A 19,584-nucleotide genomic window follows, 5' to 3' on the forward strand; every position below is an offset into this window, starting at 1 on the left:
AGGTAACATCATCCATCAGCCTAGTCACCCACAGCGGCTTCACTTGCCCGCCTCCCTCCTGCTCTCCAGGGGAGAGGGAGCTCTGGTTCTTCCCAGAGAACTTCAATCCAGCCCCCACCCACCCCTTTGACTGGGGACTCATCCTAAGGATGGCTCCCTTCATTGCTCTCCACCTCCTGTCTGCATGGCCATCCTCAGGAAAAGTGGTAAATTGGCGTGTTTATGGGAATGTGCGGCCCCTCACAATAAACAGCGAGGCTCTTCCCACTCAGTAGTCATGAATAGCAAACCATAAGAGCACCCGAAATGCTACACTGAAGATAAATGAAATCAGAGAGCCAGGCTTTTAAAATAAATGATGAGTTAGTAGCCAGTGAGGTGCAGAGTGTAAAGAGGCTGGCCTGACTACCTGATGGAGAGAGAGAGAGAACTGACACCCAAAAGCTGGCCTCTGATCTCCACATACACACCATGGCATGGGCATATTTTCTCTCACCCATAGATAGATGATATATAGGTAGATAGATAGATAGATAGATAGATAGATAGATAGATAGATAGATACATACATACATACATACATACATACATACATACATACATACACATAGATACATACATACATACACACAGATACATACATACACAGAGATACATAGATACATACATACATACACACAGATACATAGATACATACATACATACACACAGATACATAGATACATACGTACATACGCAATAGAAATATACATACACAGATACACAGATATAGATACACATATGCACAGATACATTGATACATTGAAATATAGATAAATGAATCAATAAATGTAGCAAAAAAATTTAATAAAATTGTGTGAAGCATGAACCACACCAATAACTCACAAACATTAAGGCATGTAAGAATCACCTTGGGGTTATTAGAGCAGACACCTGGAGCCCCACCTGAACGGGCTTTATGGGGGAACCTCAAAAGCACTGAGAATTTGCACTTTTAACAGTTCCCCAAAACCCTGATGTGTCAAGGTCCGGGGCTAAGTAGCTCGGGTCTATATAATATGCTAATCGTTTTTAAATATGGATCTGAAACCAAGGAGCCTGCTGCACTAATATCACACTGGATAATGTCACAGCTTAGGCGAGGCCTTAGTCACTCCAGCTGGAACTCCAACCCACTGTTTATCAACTTGCATCACCTTGACCAAGCCAACCTGCCCCAGCTACAGTGTCCTCAGTCGTAAAGCAAAGCTGCCAGCAGACTGAGTTTAAGGATTGGCCCAACAAAATGAAGAGGTCTACTTTGTCTCTTTAGTACTTGGTACAATGCCTCGTTCTTAGCAAGTGTTTATTGATTAAGTTTATTCCACAGTTCATGTCAGTGAGCAAATAAAGATTTGGACGCACTCAACCTAGCATCTAGATCCTACCGAGGGCTGAAAAGAACGGGAGTTGTACAAGCGTTGTCCTCAAGGAGGGGACTGGCACATTGTCTTGTTGACTTGACAGTTGCATAAAGAGTTCATTAATAAGAACCCCAAGATTCAGGCAGAAGCATCACAGCCTCTCTGGTTCACCCTCAGATGCCTCATTCCCTTATTCCCACAACAAAGCACAGCTCTACTGAAGGGAATGCACTACCTTCCAGAGGAGACGCAAACTAGTAAACTAGGAGCTGAAGGGTTTACCCTCAGGCAGTCACAGCATAGGAAAAGGCAGCTCCAAAAGGTATGTCCCTCAAACAGAAGACAATGTGGTATGCCTGCCCCCAGTGCAAGCAAGTCCTCCAGGACCTCAGAGGTGGGGGAAGGTGTTACAGAGCATGGGCAATGTGGGGTGCAGGCTCTGAGCCAGGCTCATGTGAATAGGCAAAAGCAAGAGGACAATGTGTCCCAGGCAGAAGCCAGCAAGATGAATAATGGTGCACAGGCGAGCTGAGTTCGGACAAGCAAACGTCAGAACTCTTGGAATGTGAGGTCAAAGCAAGAAGGTTCCTCCGTTAGCAGAAAGGACCAAGGCTGGAGGAGCAGTACGGGCTCAGGTAGAGATACTGGGATTTTCCCAAGGGAAATGGGGCTGGAAGTTTTTTGTGACTTCGGTCTCCTAGACATGGGCTGTGATCACTCCTGGCACACACCCACTGAGAACGCACATCTCAAAGGAAGCAGAGGACATTAGGAAAAGAAATTTTGGAAGCAGCTTTACTCTTGTTTGGTATGTGGCTTTTGACAAATTCTGAGGCCTCCAAGGCCACAGCAATTCAGAGAATGATAAGGCACAGGCCGCACTTTAACCCAGTAGCCTTGTACTTGCGGAGGAGGAGAGTTTTTAATTCTTCTCCAGCTGCCTGGCAGCAAGATCTAACAAATCCAACAAGAGGGGCTGAATCCATTAAGTCACAGGACAAAGGATTCCACCAACTGACAGCAAAGGACAGACAATAGGTGAAGCCAAACACATACAGTAGCAATGTCACAGGTTCATCAAGGCGGCTCATCTTTCTTTCAGTTTGTCTACCCCTCCCACTTCCCCTCTGCCCCAGCATGGTGCACACAGCCTACTGTGAGCATGTGTATACATACACGGCTATGGAGGTGGGTGTGAAACTGTCTTTCCACGCAGGGAACTGAAAGAAAACATACATCTGGAGAAGATGCACAGCGGAGCCTTCCAGGGAGCCACAGGGCCCAGCATCCTGTGAGTACCGGGGTGCAGCCTCCTCTCCCACACAGTGCAGGCTAACAGCCCTGTCTAGTGGCCAGTCACATCGCCGCAGGCTGCCAGCATCTGTAGCTGAAAGGGACCAGAGATGTCAGTGTTGTACTGACACGACAAATGTCCTGTGCCTATGACAAAGCCCCACATTGATGGGGGTACCAGCAGGCTTGCTGCCCCTGAGGGAAGATTGCTCTCAACCTTTTTCTCATCTGCTTACGGTCCCTCGGATGGGCAGCATAAGCCTGGTCTCCGTGTGTCGTCGCTATTGTTGTATGTATTTGAGTGTCTAGCTTCTCTATTAGGACATAGACATGCTGGATTATGGCTTACCATCATGGCCTTCTTTGTCTTGGAAAAAAAAAAAAGCCTGTGTCCACATAAGATATTTTGAGCTCCTAGCAGAAAAAGACTTCCACATGTAAATTCACATGAAGGCCCATAACTCAATCAGTAATGCCAAACAGGGTGTGGCCTCCTGTGCTAGTGGAGGGTGGCTCTCCGCCTGGAACCCACCGAGAGAATCCATTCTGACCCGGTCCACCCCCAGCCCTTGGCTAGCCGTGGTAGAAATGCTACAGACTAGTCTTCCTACAATAGTTCAAGGAGTGAGCCTTCAACCGTCCATGAACGGGAGTTCCCTGCAAGGGCTTGTTCAAAGAAAAGCTTCTCCAAGCAAAGCTGAGAGACCCCCAGGATTAAAAGCAGTTTAATAATGTGGCCGTTTAGAAAAATCACAATTGTAGGTTTCATACTAGGGCTGATGGCTTCCCCAGCCATGCAACCACCGTGTCTGAGAAGAGGCTGGACCTGATCACTAACTCTCCATATAAGACTCTACAGCAGGACAGAGCCTGATTTCCTAAACCAGCAAGGAAGCAGAAGCAGGAGGGAGGCTTAGCGCCCTGGGGCAGAGTCTCCTGCCTCCCCCATTCCTTCAGGAACCTGTACCCTTGTACCTGTCCCACTCACACCCACCTTTCCCACTATTGATCCCTCCTTGTGCTGGGCCCTGAGCCTCACATGGGGCAGACTGTGGAAGAGGATGTGTTGCTGGGAAAGGTTTGGGCATAAGCCACTTAGAATATGAGCAGGATTTTAACACAAAAACGGCCACCAACTCCCTATTCCTGAAATACTGTACATTTGGGGATTTTTTTAGATTTCTTTGCCTCGAGTCTAGTAAAGTCAAGCAGCTTTGTTTAAAGGCCCTTCTGCACAGCTGTGCTAGCTTGACATGGTGTTTGCTTGCTGCAGATGGACACATCCCACTGGTTCTGAGAGCTCATGTGCTCCACTCTCTGGGTAGATCATGGGTAATGCCACATGCAGCTCTTAAGAGGGTGGTCCACCTGCAGTTGATGAAAACCTCCCCTGCAGGGCTTCATCAATCCAAAATTGAGGCATCAAAGCTCTGATATTTCCCCCCAGGGCAGAACACAAACGTTGACGTCACCTGTGTGTCTGCTATCTTAGAAAGCAAGCAGTTGGTTTTTATAAAATACAGAGAGGACAGGAGGGAGGTGGGGTGGAGGGTAGGCAGAAGGAGGGAGGGATAGAGGGTAAGCAGAAGGAGGGAGAGGTAGAGGGTGGGCAGAAGAAGGGAGAGGTAGAGGATAGACAGAAGGAGGGAGGGGTGGAGGGTAGGTACAAGAAAGAAGGGGTGAAGGGCAGACAGAAGGAGGGAGGGGTGGGGAAGGGCATCAGAGGTAGAGAGGGATCAGGAGAGAACAGAGAAAAACACTAGTGGCCATTCAGAAGGTACAAGGAGTCACCCCAACCTTGAATACAATAGGGGGTGCCCAGGAGAGGGAAATCCCAGAGCAGCTCTTTGGAATGCAGATCACGGGGAGAGCAGCTGAAATGAAGAATTAAAGGGAAAACTAAATGGAGGACAGATTTCTCAGCCCCTGAGGAGGATTGCTGAAGAAAATGTGTAAAAACAGTCAATAAAAGGCCTTTCTCCCCTTCGTGGTTCAGGGATATTTCTTCCACCAAATTACAGGCCCTGCCGAGCGACGGGCTGGAGTCCATTCAGACCCTCATCGCCATGTCATCCTACTCCCTGAGAACTCTGCCCCCCAGAGAGAAGTTTACCAGCCTGCTGGTGGCCACTCTGACTTACCCCAGCCACTGCTGCGCTTTCAGGAATTGGCCAAAGAAAGAGTAAGTGAGAAGCAAAGGCACACAAGGCGCTGTGGAGAAACTGGGATCTGGATCTAGCCATGGTCCACAGTGCCCTGTCCTTTCCTGGCTACTTTCCCAGCCAACTCTGCAGTCATAGAGTTGCTTTCAGATAGACAAAAAGAAAATGAGCCGCTCCTCATCCTGAGGAACTGCCAAATAGCTGGAGCATCTCTATAGCCATTGCAAAACCAGTGTCAAAAAAAAAAAAAAAAAAAATCCACAAAACCAACCTGCTCTAATTCTTAGCAGAAACATCATTTACCCAATTCATCCTGGATTTGAAATTGTCAGAGTAACATGGTTTTGTTTGGGGTTTGGTTTTGTTTCTTAACTATTTGTCTCCCGAGGAAAACAGCGTCCATTTTTGAAGGGAAACCTAGCTCCTGCAGATTGGCTAGGGAACAGTCGGAAAGGGGAGGAACTATGGGCTGCTCTGTGTCCAGCAGAGAGCGTCTGACTGCGTTGCTGCACTCCGGGCTGTTGGTGGGGATGGGGTGGAGGTGAGAGGGGTCGAGGGCCAGAATTCCATTTCTTAGAACATCATTTTCCCCAGGGTTCTCTAGCCGAGAGGCACCATTTTGCATCACAACTCAGTAGGTGTCACATGTATAAATGGAAGAGAAAACAAGGACTAACTTTGCAAATGTGTGTTGTGGGCATGTGGCACTTCCTGCTCCCTCACTCCTCTGTCCCAGGCTGGTCTGATTTCACTCTAAGCCTTGTTGTCGTCTATTGTTTTCATAACCCTCTCCTGGGTCATAACTCCCCGTGAGAAAAAGCAAGGAAATGATGGAGGAATTACTTTCATTTAATAAAGAAACTGCCTTGGCCCATTTATAGGCCAGCCCTTAGGTGGGTGGAGTAAACAGAGAAAATGCTGGGAGAAAGAAGCCGAGTCAATGAGTCGCCATGATTCTCCTTCTCCAGACAGATGCAGGTTAAGATCTTTCCTGGTAAGCCAGCTCGTGGTACTACACAAAATATTAGAAATGGGTTAGATCAATATGTAAGAGCTAGCCAATAAGAGGCTAGAACTAATGGGCCAGGCAGTGATTAAAAGAATACAGTTTCCGTGTAATTATTTCAGGGCATAAGCTAGCCATGCGGGCGGCCGGGTGCCGGGGACGCAGCCCCGCCGCTCTTATTACAACAGAGAAGGCTTCAAGGAGTCGTTACTGCAGCCTGCAGAGATGTGCTCAATCAATTAGTTAGGTGTGGCACTATAGCAGCGACACAAGGCTGCTGCGGGCTTTGTTTGGAATTAACCTATTATAGCTGATCAACTAGCCTGTATTTTTTGTGCCTGGAGTAAGTAGATTCAGTTCTGCCTAAAGATTTGAAGCAGCTGAGAAGATGGAAATACTTGTTGTGTTTAAAGATCTACACCATTTGGGGAGGGGTGTGTGGTGGTGGTGATCTCACTATTTAGTTCTAGCTGCCTTGGAACTCACTATATAGACCAGACGGGCCTTGAACTCACAAAGATCTGCTTGCCTACTCCTCCTGTGTGCTGGGATTAAAGGCATGAGCCACTGTGCAGGGCTCAAGCTCTACCTCCTTAACTGAGCTTCAGAGGACTTAAATTGAGCACTAGCTGTGTTCCAGTGTATCAGATTTGGAGATAAAAGATAAGACATCATCTCAGTCCTCACAGACGACAGGCAGCATCAAAGAGCAAGAACACCTTTGTCAGAGAATGTCAGGACAGAACAGAGAATGGGGCAAAATGTTCCAGGGCTGAGGAATAGTGTCTAGGGCTCTTGGGAGACTTCCTAAGGGAGATGACTTTTGCTTAGCCTTGCAGAGAAACTTTGAAGAAAGCATGCCAAGATGGGGTGACTCGAGTGAGGCGTGGGGCAAGAGACACTAGAAAATGAATGCTATTCAAGATCATGCACAGCAAGATGTGGGCACATGGAGGAAGACAAGTCAGGAGAAGCAGCCCAGGGAGTGGTGCGGGTTTTCAGTATCAGCCCTAGGTAGCAGGAGGCTGAGGCGCTTCAAAGCGAGAATATGCAAACCTGCTTTCATGAAATCTCAGTAGGGCAGCAGGATGAAGCAGGCTGAGGTGGCAAAGCTGATAAAGGGAGTCACTAGACAGGGATGCTGTTGGGATAAGGCTGGTTCTGGTCACCTACTTACACTTCTGTGGCAAAGAGGTCACACTCTTCAAATTATTGACATGTGAATATTCAGTTCAAGACCTTTTGCTCCCGAAGGCATAAAAGCCTACCTCTAGGTAGAAAGGGCTTATGGAATTAGGACTGAGTTTGGTGTGAATGTCATTGCTCACAGGCTATCCTGGGGGTGCTTGGGAACTTCCACTAACTCACAGGTACTTCTGTGACTATAAAGCCCTAAGCCTCAGAGGCCAGTGAAGCTGGAGAGCTGAACTTGGCTCTGTGGGAGTTTGGTGCAAACAGGCTCCCCGCAGACAATGCACTGGGCTGCCTGGGCAGAACTCTCTATGCAATCTTGGCTAACTGTGAAGACAGAACGGTTAGCATGCAGTATTATCATTTGAAGACCAAGTTCCTGTTAACTGTGGACTTGTCTGCATACCTAATACAGTATCTCTGTAAAATACCAAGCCAGAACAACTCCCACTACACACTTACACAGGGCTAGGGGGACTCAGTCCAAGTTTGTAAATGTATATTAATACCTAGAATAACAAAATGATTCATTTTTGAGAGGCCATTGGGTCAAATCATTCTGACACGATGCCCCATTTTTCTACATTTGTACAAAATCATTCCTTGTTTTCTCAATGCTGAATAATAACAGCCCAGAGAAATGTCCACGTTGGGCCACCTCACCTCTCCACCCTCCTCAAGGAAGACTAGAGCAGCTCACAGTAGCTCCCATTCCTCCTTTGAGAGCCTCCCTTAGCACCAGCTTTCTTCTATCCCCTTTTCCTAAGCCAGACTTCCCAGAGGGAAGACAGAAGAGAAGGGAACATCAAGACAGGTCTTGCACAAAAGCTGAAGACCTAAGATACACATCCAGCCCCACAGAATCCTCACAGAAAGACTTCCAGTCACACTTCAAAGTCATGAATGCCAACTAGTTAATCAAAGTCAACGGGAAGGAGAAGAGTTGAGCAAACTTGAATATACCACAAAAAGGGAGCTTTTAATAAGCACTGAAAACCCCGCGATCAATATCACAAATTTACCTGGGTTTTTCTCCCCCCTCTCCCAAACCCACACAAAGCACTCGGCATTCAAAAGCATTTTTTTCTAAGCTGGAGACAGGCTAAGGACAATGCAGGGGGCTTTGCTCTCTCCTCAGGAAGCATTTCAGTCAGGACAATGGTGCAGAACATACTGAGGGAGTGATAGGCGAAGAATGTGGATAAGTAAGGCATAAATAGACATGATCAGGTTAAAGGATCAAAAGCTCAATGGTTTGTTTTTCTTTTTTTTTCCTACCTCATCTCTTTCAGACAGAATTTTTCATTTTCCATTTTTGAAAACTTTTCCGAACAATGTGAAAGCGCAGCGAGGAAACCAAATAATGAAACACTGTAAGTATTCGCATGCAGGCGCTCGGGAAGCCGCGTCTTCTTCCGGGGCACCTTATTGTTATTTGCTGTGACGATTTTCTTTTGATAAAAGTCTTGGTGAGTGGATGTTTGCAAGGTGTTTTTCTATAGTTTAAAATGGGAACCTTTTTTCTTTGCAAGTGGCAGCGAGTTGTACATGTTATCTTAGCTGTTTTAAAAAAAATCAAAAGGAAATGAAAAGGTCTCTTTTAAGAATATAACAAAGTTGTTACTATATGCGTTACTGTGTATAAAACTGCCGTTTTATTTTCAGACATTTGGGTATCACTAAGGGCAACACTAAATGAGGGCTTTATCTGAAGGAACCGTCTCTAGGCACATTCCATAAAGACAAGCTGATTGCAGACACAGCTTCTAAAGGCAGGTTCTTCCCTCCAAAGACTTTGGGGCTAGCTCGACCACTGAGCTCCTGATTATGGGATCACTCTTCCGTGTGTGTTCCTGTATGTGTGGATGCACACACATGTGCTTACACGGGAGGCCAGACGGCACCTTGGGTGTCATTTCTCAGGAGCTGTCCATTCTGTGTTTTTGAGACTCGGTCTCTCCCTGAGACCTAGAGCTCACCAGTTAGGCTAAGCTGACAGGCCCATGAGCTGGAGGGACCCTCTCGTCTCCAGTTTCCCAGTACTGGAATATTTCACGAGAATACTAGGGGCCCAACTCAGGTCCTCATTCTCGCACAGCGAGCCTTTCCCAATGGCGTCATCTCCCCGGCCCCTTCACATTAATCTTAATGTCATTATTACCATACACTAGATGGCAGCCACATGTCTATTCTACTGACTGATTCTAACATTTTTCCTGCTTTAAACACTCTCTGCCCTGGCATTTCCCTTACCTTCAACTGTAAAAGAGCATGCCTCGGAAGACAAGCCCCCATGTCCCTAAGCCACGTTTATTACCATTCCTCCCATGTGCCCTGGAGGACTACAAAACCAGACATCCTTCTCAGACACTCTGCAAAGCTCTTCTATTTCCTCTTATCCTCTTCCCACCAATCTCAGAGTGTGGTGGAGGCAATATGTGCTGTGATGCAGAGACCTTGGACCTCAGGTTATCTCAAAGTTGGATGTGACCCTTCGCGGCAATGTTCTTGCAGCTTGGAGTTTAACATGTACCTTTTTGGGGGACAATAGTTCTGGACCACATTTATGCTTTCTGAGACATCTTTTCCTCTCTATAGGGAGCAATAGAAATGAGAATTGACTTTCAGAACCAGAGTGAAGGATGCTATCACAGCATCACCCAGGACAGATGCCAACCTGTCTCCTCTCCCTTTTTTCCTTGGAGTCACCACTGCTCAGCCTATAATATTCCTTTTCTCATACCTCCCTCTTTGTGTCTCCGTCTCTGTTCATAGGACTCATTTGCAGCCATGAGCTTTATACTTAGAAACAGAAAACTGTAGTCACAGACCGCTTGTTTGTTTCCCAGCTGCTCAGACGCCAAATAACCACACAGAAACTGTATTAATTAAATCACTGCTTGGCCTATTTGCTCTAGTTTCTTATTTGTTGACAGAGGTTTTTGTCCTGCCTGGTCCATAGCAGTTCAGTCGCAAAGAAACATACAGAGAACTACATTAATTATAAACTGGTTGGCCTATTAGCTCAGGCTTCTTATTAATTAACTTTTACATCTTAACCCATAATTCTTTTCTGTGTTAGCCATGGCTTGGTACCTTTTTTATCAGTGAGGCATTCTCATCTTGCTTCCTCTGCAACTGGGTGACAATGCAGACTGAGCCTTTCCTCTTCCCAGAATTCCGTTCTGGTCACCCCACCTATACTTTCTGCCTGGCTACTGGCTAATCAGCATTTTACTAAACCACTACAACTGACAAACCTTTACAGTGTACAAGAGCATTGTCCCACAGTACTCCCGCCTTTTATTTTTTTTCAAAACAAGAACTCTGAACCTAATCTCCTTTGTTTAGCTTTTTATCTGACCATTATCCATTACAACTTGTAGCCATCACTCTAAACAAAGACAAATATCCATAATCCATTTTTGGGGGGAGGGGGGAATATGGGCATAGTTTTCTAGGTTACTTCCTGCTGATTGGGGGCACTGATAATCTTATGGGACCTAAAGAAAATTTAGAATTATGATCAAGTCCTGACTGGAATATTCTGTGAGGCTTGACCATCTTAGCCAACAGTCTTGAGGCTGTTTTGAACGTAGAACTCAAAGGAAACTCCAACAGAGTCCTCTGAAATATTGGATCATCTGGGTCATCCAGTCCTATTAGAAATTTTTTTCAGGGGTTCTTCGTTGATCAAACCTGATTTTTTTTTAACCAAAAAGAATCCGCAGCCTCTCATTTCCTGTAGAAACAAAAGCGAAACCTCTTCTCCAAAGTAACATATATTTTGACTTAAATTTTGAAGTCAAAGCATTTTCAAAATATATATATTGTATTAATCCAGTCGCATTTATAATCAAATGTCTTTTAGCAGCTGTTGCTCCTTCTTCAGCTGTCAAACAATTCAAAGTCAGCACAATAGCATACAGTATCCAGACTCTCTGTGTATTTTCCACCTTTATGTGACTTTATTTTAAACTCTATTTCTTTTATTTTTAATTTTTATTTTTTTGAGACAGGGTTTCTCTGAGTATCTTTAGCTGTCCTGGAATTCACTCTATAGACCAGACTGTCCTTGAACTCAGGGAGACCCACCTGCCTCTATCTCCCAAGTGCTGGGATTGAAGGTATGTGCTACCACACCCAACTACTCTCTTTCTTTTTCTTTTTTTTTTTTAAGGACTTTATCCCTTTTCTTTTCTCTCCCACATTTTTAAATACACTGTAAATTGTTTAGAGTATTTTTTCTCTGAATGTATCTTTACTATATATTTCTCTTTTTCTTACCACATGAGTCTTAATTTGCTAAACAATATGGCTAGGATTAAAGCTATGACTTTGATGACTGGATCCACCCCATTTCTTTCTTTCTTTCTTTTTTTTTTTTTTTTTTTTTTTTTGGTTTTTCGAGACAGGGTTTCTCTGTGGCTTTGGAGCCTGTCCTGGAACTAGCTCTGTAGACCAGGCTGGTCTCGAACTCATAGAGATCCGCCTGCCTCTGCCTCCCGAGTGCTGGGATTAAAGGCATGCGCCACCATCGCCCGGCCATACCCCATTTCTTTCTGTGAGTCTAACTTCATAGTAGAGGTACTGGTGGGAGCCATGTTTATTGTCACAACTCAATGGCATTCCAAGGTCCCAGACACCACCATGAATTATGCTGTAGGCTATTCATAAACACCATTTAAGTGTATTGTGGCAGGGCCTCTTAAGAGAGCTGCAAGGTTTTTCAGCTAAAGCTGAGTTAGGAAGCCTCTCTTAAATAAGACATGCTTGCCTTTAGCAAACAGAGCCTCCCTGAGAAAATGATGTTACCAAGAAACCAAGCTTTACTCTGTTCTTTTGTGTTTAGAATTACTTCCCAAGTTCTTTCAGGTTTTATGTTGATATTGTTGTCCACTTTATATCTTATATTAACCCATAATTCTTGTCTGTGTTAGCCATGTGGCTTGGTACTTTTATCAGTGAGGCATTCTCACCTTGCTTCCTCTGTGTTTGGGTGACAACTGCAGACTGAGCCTTTCCTCTTCCCAGAGTCACCCCAACTATACTTTCTGTCTGGCTACTGACCAATCAGTGTTTTATTAAACCAATACAAGTAATAAATCTTTACAGGATTCAAGACCATTGTCTCACAGCACTTACTGGCTAGCTTTTACATCTTAAATTAACCCATTTCCATTATTTTATATTTTACCACAAGGATCATGGTTTACCAGCAAGGTTCCAGCACATGTCTCCTGTGGTGGCTACATGGTGTCTCACTGACTCCACCTACTTTCTCCCAGCATTCAGTTTAGTTTTCCTACCTAGTTCTATTCTGCCCTATCACATGCAAAGCAGCTTCTTTATTCATTAACCAATAAAAGTAACACATGTACAAAAAACTTCCCATACCAAAAAGTACATTCAGTTGTGATGCCAAGGGTGGTTATGCAGAGAGACTTAATCCACCCTCAGCAACTACCATCGACCCTACCCAGTCTTTCCAAATGAGCATCACCTTTGGGTTTCCTATGGTAATGCTGCTTTGAGACAAGGCTCCAAAGTGTAGTTCACACCCTACAAATTACCTTAAATTAATACACAATCTAAGTTGCATTGCTCCCCATGAAAACATTTATTTTTTAAACATAGCCTATGTTGGCCCCAAACTATGTAGTCAAAATTACCTTGAACCCTCTGATTTCCTAGCTCCTCTTGGATTGTAGGCATGCACTCTTATATCCAGTCTATTTGGTGCTAAGTAGTAAATCCAGGGCCCCATGCATACTAGGTGAGTACTTACCAGTTGAGCTATGTTGCTTGCCCCTGAAAACACATTTTTAAAATAAAGGCAAAGCTCCACCAGATACTCATTCTGAAGCCATCCCCTGAGCCTTAGCTGTTCTTCCCAAGAAAATCTGGTATTCTCACCACTGTGACTGACACCACCACCCTCCTAAAAAAAAAGAAACCATATTTCCTCTTTCCCTCTCGGTTGTCACTGGAGCAGTCACCGCCTCTGCCTCCTAAGCCAGTATTCCTAAATCCCTGAGTCTATTCACACCCCTAACATAGCCAGCAGAACCTGCCTTTGTCAGTATGCATGACACTGTCCTTGCAGACTAGCCCAGGAGAAAAATCTGCCAGACATATGCCTGGTAGGACTAAAACATCAAGAAGTGGGATGGGGAGGAAGAACATGTGGGACCCCTTACTTACATGTGTTCAGAAATCATGGCAGAATTCTTAGAAGTTTAAATCAGTACCTCAAACAGTTGTGATGATTTGATGAGGGGAAGAGTAAAAGAAATAAAGACAACAATGATTGGAATATCCAGTTTTGTGCTACTGTTTTGTATGAGGCATCTACAAAACCTGCTTGAAGTGTAGATTCCCGGGCTCCATGCCTATAGATTTTGATCTGCATTTTAAACAAGCACCCTGATGGTTCAGACAGACATTGATCCACCCAACCACACTTTGGAAACCCCTGACTGAAAAATGATAAAGATCTCTGAGCTCAGGATGTAGAGGCCAAATCCTGACACTGTCCCCACCCAGGATCATAGGCCTATCCCCATCTTCCTTAATTATGGTTTCTTTTCTAACAATATGAGGAACTCAATAAAATGATCTCTAAGCACCAGTATTAAGAAGGATTCGTTTCCATAATAATTCTTTATAACCATCTTCTCCTGGAAAACTAATAGTATGTAATTATATTGATGTCTATGATATAAAAAGTAACTGCATTGTTTAAGTTATTTAATAATAACACAGATAAGGTTCCTATACTGTGCCTTGTGTGGCCACAGTCCTTTCCCTTATTGGGCATTTTTGCATCTTTTTTAAAAAACAAAAACAAAAAAACCTACGTATTCCCTTCGGTACTAAATGCCTTAGATATATTCTCATCAGTTTAATGAATTAGGTATAACTTCCAAGTACATAGTATGAAAGGTTTTAAGAGTAGAGAAAAATACTTTAAAAATATTTTTAATTAATTCTTTGGGAATTTCATATAATGTGTTTTGATCATATTCACACCCACTCCTTCCTCCAAATCTCCCTATGTCTGTCTCCCATCTCCTCTAATTTCATGTCTTTTTTTAATAACTTACTGAATCTAGTGTGTGTTGGCTACATATTCATAGATGTGGGGCTATTCACTGGAGGCATGATTGATGTACCAGGAGCCAGATTCTTACAGAAAAGTGGTGTTCCCTTCCCCAGAAGCCATTAACTGTCCAAAGATCCCCAGGAGTCTGGGCTTATGAGTCATTCAACACTCCATACAGTGCTGGACCTTGTACAGATCTTATGCAGCTCTCCATACAGGACTGTTAACTGATGGACCTTTTGTAGATCTTAAGCAAGAAGCCACAGCTGCTGTTAGTTCATGAGGTCAGCTGTCCTGCAATATCCAGAAGATACTGCCCATTCTGTTCCTCTCCAAACTCTGGCTACTAAAATCTTTCCATCCACTCTTCCATGATGGTTCCTGAGTCTTGGGTGTGGGCATGGTGTCTCTTTTACAGCTAAACACCTTACTGACACTTACTCTCTGACTTTTGACCAATTGTAAGTTTCTGTATTAATTGACATTCATGACACAAAGCAACTTCTTTGATAAAGATTGAGATCTGAACCAATATATGGTGTAAAGATTGATTTAAAGAGCAGTTTGATGCTGTGTCCACTTAGAAAAGTAACAATAATAAATAAAAATAATAGTAGTAGGTGCATCCCAATGGCCTCTAAACTCCACATCCATAAATTCCTAGCCAGATTTACAGTACCTGGCATGCATTTCCTCTTGTAGAGTATACCTTAACTTCAAACAGAGGTTGGTTACCCCTCTAACTGTTGAACCACTATTGCACTCATGGGATTATTATTCTTCGCAGGGGTCACAGATGAGTCACACTATTGATGACTTATTTTTCCCTACAAAGCACTTTCTAGAAATATGAAAGCTGGCCATTTTGGAGGAAACTAACCCCATCCTCCTGGTGAGCAAAAAAAATACTTTTAATGACAAAAACTCTAAGGTAAAAATTATAGAAAATTACACTTATTTCTCCAACTCCCAAAACTAGCAGGTTATAAACAAAGTCAAAACTCACTGAGCCCACAATCATCAAATACATGCTCAAGGTTTTCATGCCTTATTAATTCCTTCCAGAACCATAGTTTCTTAGTGTAGAGTTGTTCAATCCAAAAAAAATGTATTTAACATAACCAAAACTCTGCTAAAGACTGTGACTTCAGAAGTAAGATATTGATCCTGGTTAAGTTTTTGTCTTGCAAGCATGAATACCTGAACTTGATTCCCAGAACCCACATTTTAAAATAGAAAGAATGTGGTTCCATAAGCTTGCAGTCCCATTGCTGGAGAGTGAGACAGGCCAGCCAGCCTGTCTTACTTGGTAAGTTCTAGACCAATGAAAGTCCCCATCTCAAAAAACAAAGGTGGATGGTTGAATCCATGGTTCCCCTCTATTACACACACACACACACACACACACACACACACACACACACACACCAAAATTAAGAGATAGCCAAGAATGATGGTGCATACCTATAATTCAACACTTGGGAGTTACGATCAAGAGTTTAAGGCCAACCTTAGCTATGTAGCAATTTTAAGACTAGCCTGGGCTAAATAAGATCCTGTCTAAAATACTAAAAGAATATTAAATGAGATAAACACACATCATTACTTATTGGCAGTATGTTTTGATAACTAAATGCAACTCTAGCAGAAAAAAAGAACAATGTACTCTTTGGAGAATAGGAGCAAGAATGATTGTTTTGAGGGATTTGTCTTTCAGGATGAGGGAGAATTTTCTCTTTAGGATTAGAAAGAAAAGAAAGAACATTTCCAGAAGTAGGTGAAACCCAGGCCAAGCAAAGCCTTGAGGCTCATCAGAAAGAAAAAGTGTGACTTTTATCCCATAAATGATAGGACATGGAGAAGGGCTAAACTGCCAAAGTAGAGTTGAGATTTCTGTTTTGAAAAGGCCATTCCAGGAGACTGTATTGGAGAGAACTAAAACCAGATAAAGGCTGTCAAGAAAAGAAATCAGTAACAGTGCCCCAAGAGAGAGTGTGGATGTAAGCCCAGGAATCTCAGTGGGATGGGATGCTCCACCAGCCACAAACTCATACATACCCTAAGGAGTGCTGGATTTCATCCTTCTTACTATTGTCCATGCTTTTCTTCCTCTATTCCTAAATTTGTAGTATCTGCCATTGTTTTCTGGTTCCCACTTGGAATACTGGATTAAGCAGGGACTTCATTGGAAATGAGACCCCAATAACTGATGGATACTTCTTAATGCTGCCAGCCTTGCAGCCCCACTGTGTGCTGCTACAAACAGCTTGGTAGCAATTTGCATAGCAACTAAATGAGATAAATAGATAAGAAAATGCCAAGAAAGGATTCTTTTAAATTTAGCATGCATATTTTATGTCTCTAAACTTGTTTTCCAAACAAAATCATCCCTCATAAACAGCTTCATTAAGTCTTTGCGTCAGCATGCTAAATAGATATATATTATACCATCTAGAGGCTTTTCATTTTCTTTTGAAAGAATTCCATCAAATGAGGTAATTTAACAAGTAAATGTAAGTCTAGGGCCATGATGACTTTGTTTTCTTTTGTTTCTTAGGCTCTAAAAGCCCACTAAGGATGATTCTTGAATTTATTTTAGTACTCAGAAATATAGGACACCTCTTATATTTCCCTCAAGTCAATGTTTGTCTTGCAGCTATTACGCCATTTTTGAGGAGAGTGAATTGAGTGGCTGGGATTACGATTATGGCTTCTGCTCACCCAAGACACTCCAATGTGCTCCAGAACCAGACGCTTTTAATCCCTGTGAAGATATTATGGGCTACGCCTTCCTTCGGGTCCTGATTTGGCTGATTAATATCCTAGCCATCGTTGGCAACTTGACAGTCCTCTTTGTTCTCCTGACCAGTCGCTACAAACTGACAGTGCCCCGTTTTCTCATGTGTAATCTCTCCTTTGCAGACTTCTGCATGGGGCTCTATCTGCTGCTCATAGCTTCAGTGGACTCCCAGACCAAAGGCCAGTACTATAACTATGCCATAGACTGGCAGACCGGCAGCGGCTGCAGTGCAGCTGGCTTCTTCACTGTGTTTGCCAGCGAGCTCTCTGTCTACACACTCACAGTCATCACTCTAGAGCGGTGGCACACCATCACCTACGCTGTGCAGCTGGACCAAAAACTGCGGCTGAGACATGCCATCCCAATCATGCTTGGAGGCTGGCTCTTTTCTACTCTGATTGCCATGTTGCCCCTTGTGGGTGTCAGCAATTACATGAAGGTCAGCATCTGCCTCCCCATGGATGTGGAATCCACTCTCTCACAAGTCTACATATTATCCATCTTGATCCTCAATGTGGTAGCCTTTCTCATTATCTGTGCTTGCTACATTCGGATTTACTTTGCAGTTCAAAATCCAGAGCTGGTGGCTACTAACAAGGATACGAAGATTGCTAAGAAAATGGCCATTCTTATCTTCACAGACTTCACGTGTGTGGCACCAATCTCTTTCTTTGCCATCTCAGCGGCCTTAAAAGTGCCCCTTATCACTGTCACCAACTCAAAAGTTTTACTGGTCCTTTTTTATCCTGTCAATTCTTGCGCCAATCCATTTCTGTATGCAATTTTCACAAAGGCATTTCAAAGAGATTTCTTTCTGCTGCTGAGCAAATTTGGCTGCTGTAGACACCGGGCTGAACTTTACAGAAGGAAGGAATTCTCTGCCTATACCTCCAACTGCAAAAACGGCTTCCCAGGACCAAGTAAGCCTTTCGAGGCTGCTCTGAAGTTGTCCAGAGTGCACTGTCAACATCCCGCTGTCCTAGACAAGACTTGCCACCAAGAATGCTAATGCGCTAACTTCATTACTGAATTGTACTTAGATATGCGGAAGAGAAAAGTCTACCTGAGTTAGTCACTTTCATATAATGCATTTTAGAAAAGTATTTATTCTTAAGCACTTTCGGAGAATTGTACTTGGTTCAGAGGGTGGCCTTTGATGGGTGGTCACTGGAACTGGGCAGTCAGAACTGCCCTCTGAACTTGATGACTTTAATTTCAGGAGTGTTTAGAAACTTTTGTAACAATTTAGAGAAGAGTAATTTTGTTTGTTGAATCTAATATTAAGAAAAACTAAGGTGTCGTTTTTGCATGTCTCTGGTCTTTTTCACTTCAGTCTTGTTATTTTTGCTGTAGTCTCCAAAAGTATTAGTTCATAACAGATTGAAAATTTTAAGTGGTCTTTGCCATCTAACAGTTTGATAAACACATTGGAGAGATGCACTGTGCAGTATGGTAGTCATTAGCCTTACATGGCAAATAGAAGTTTCTTAGCCATAGTTCAAGTGCTTCACATATCTGACTAGTAATGGGAGGTACAGATGTGAACCGTTTCGTCTGTAGTGTGGGGAGTTCTGTTAGGCGGCTCTGTTCTAGAGACTTCTGTCTCCTGTCTACTTTGTACTGAGTCCACTTTCCATCTGAAGACATGTTTCTGCATACTTGTCTAGCTTGCAGATCATGGAAACCTAGTAGGTAGGAGCGCACCTCAGCCCATTTTGCTTCCTTGTCTCCTACCTCGGTTGGGATCTTGGAAATGATACACAATAAACATGCCCAGTTGAATTGATTAAATCGACAAGGAAAAGTTTTTATTTCTAGAACTTTGCAATTTTAAGCAAAACAGACTACTTAAATATTGAAAATGATTAACTTACATTATTTCCATCCCTTGCAGTTTATTGAAAAATATATCTAATATTTATTAGAAGCATTTTTACTTCTATAGCTGAATTTTAAAGAACAACCAAACTATGTGTCTAATTGTAGCACTTTTGTTTTCTGCTTTGACTTTTTTTCAAAAGTTCCTTATACACCCAACATCTTGGTTTTTATTTTTTCTATTTTTCTATGTAATGTCACCAACTGAATCTTTATAAAAACCCTATGGAGCAGATGCCATTAATCTTTTATGAGAGAAAAACTGAGTATCATTTTTGAAAGTGCTGAAAACTAGTAAAAGATTCATAAAAGGATTCAATCTCAAAACTCCCCCAAATCCTAGTCTCTTAATGATTGGTAATCAATCATCAAATATTATCCATATCGGTAATCGTGGTTTTCCAAGAGTTACTTTGCTTGAAATATACCAAAAACTAAGATACATTCATGGATAGACAAATGAAAATTGGATAGATAGGTTGTGTTACCTATGAGTTTATATACATTCGAAGTTCTTTAAATTTTCCCCACTATTATAATATGAACACTCTCAAATGTATGGAAATGTTGAAGGCGCTATGTAGTGAACACCCATATGTCACCACCATTTAGAGTCAACACTACTTACTATAATGACTTTCATACATTACTGTTATTTAGCTGTACATTGGTGTGTCTTATATTTTGATATTTTAAAGTAATTTGTAGGCATCAGCCTTACACAAAAGTATATACCATACAATCCC

General features: G+C 43.0%; 1 protein-coding gene across 4 annotated transcripts in view; it reads left to right on the forward strand.

The window, feature by feature from the left end:
- The window catches only part of Lhcgr (luteinizing hormone/choriogonadotropin receptor), a 53,496-nt gene extending 34,699 nt beyond the window's left edge, over positions 1-18,797 (forward strand). For 2 of the 4 annotated variants that reach the window (XM_057778288.1, XM_057778296.1), the window contains 4 exons: positions 2,620-2,694; positions 4,693-4,878; positions 8,348-8,428; positions 16,817-18,797. In XM_057778288.1, coding sequence (XP_057634271.1) covers positions 2,620-2,694; positions 4,693-4,878; positions 8,348-8,428; positions 16,817-17,969 — 1,495 coding nt within the window. In that variant the 3' untranslated portion in view covers positions 17,970-18,797. The remainder of the gene's footprint in view (positions 1-2,619; positions 2,695-4,692; positions 4,879-8,347; positions 8,429-16,816) is intronic. The other 2 variants (XM_057778314.1, XM_057778305.1) reach the window with 2 other exon arrangements.
- Positions 18,798-19,584: the final 787 nt, after the last annotated feature.

Source organism: Chionomys nivalis, chromosome 1, assembly GCF_950005125.1.
Source record: "Chionomys nivalis chromosome 1, mChiNiv1.1, whole genome shotgun sequence".
Lineage (NCBI taxonomy): Eukaryota > Metazoa > Chordata > Mammalia > Rodentia > Cricetidae > Chionomys > Chionomys nivalis.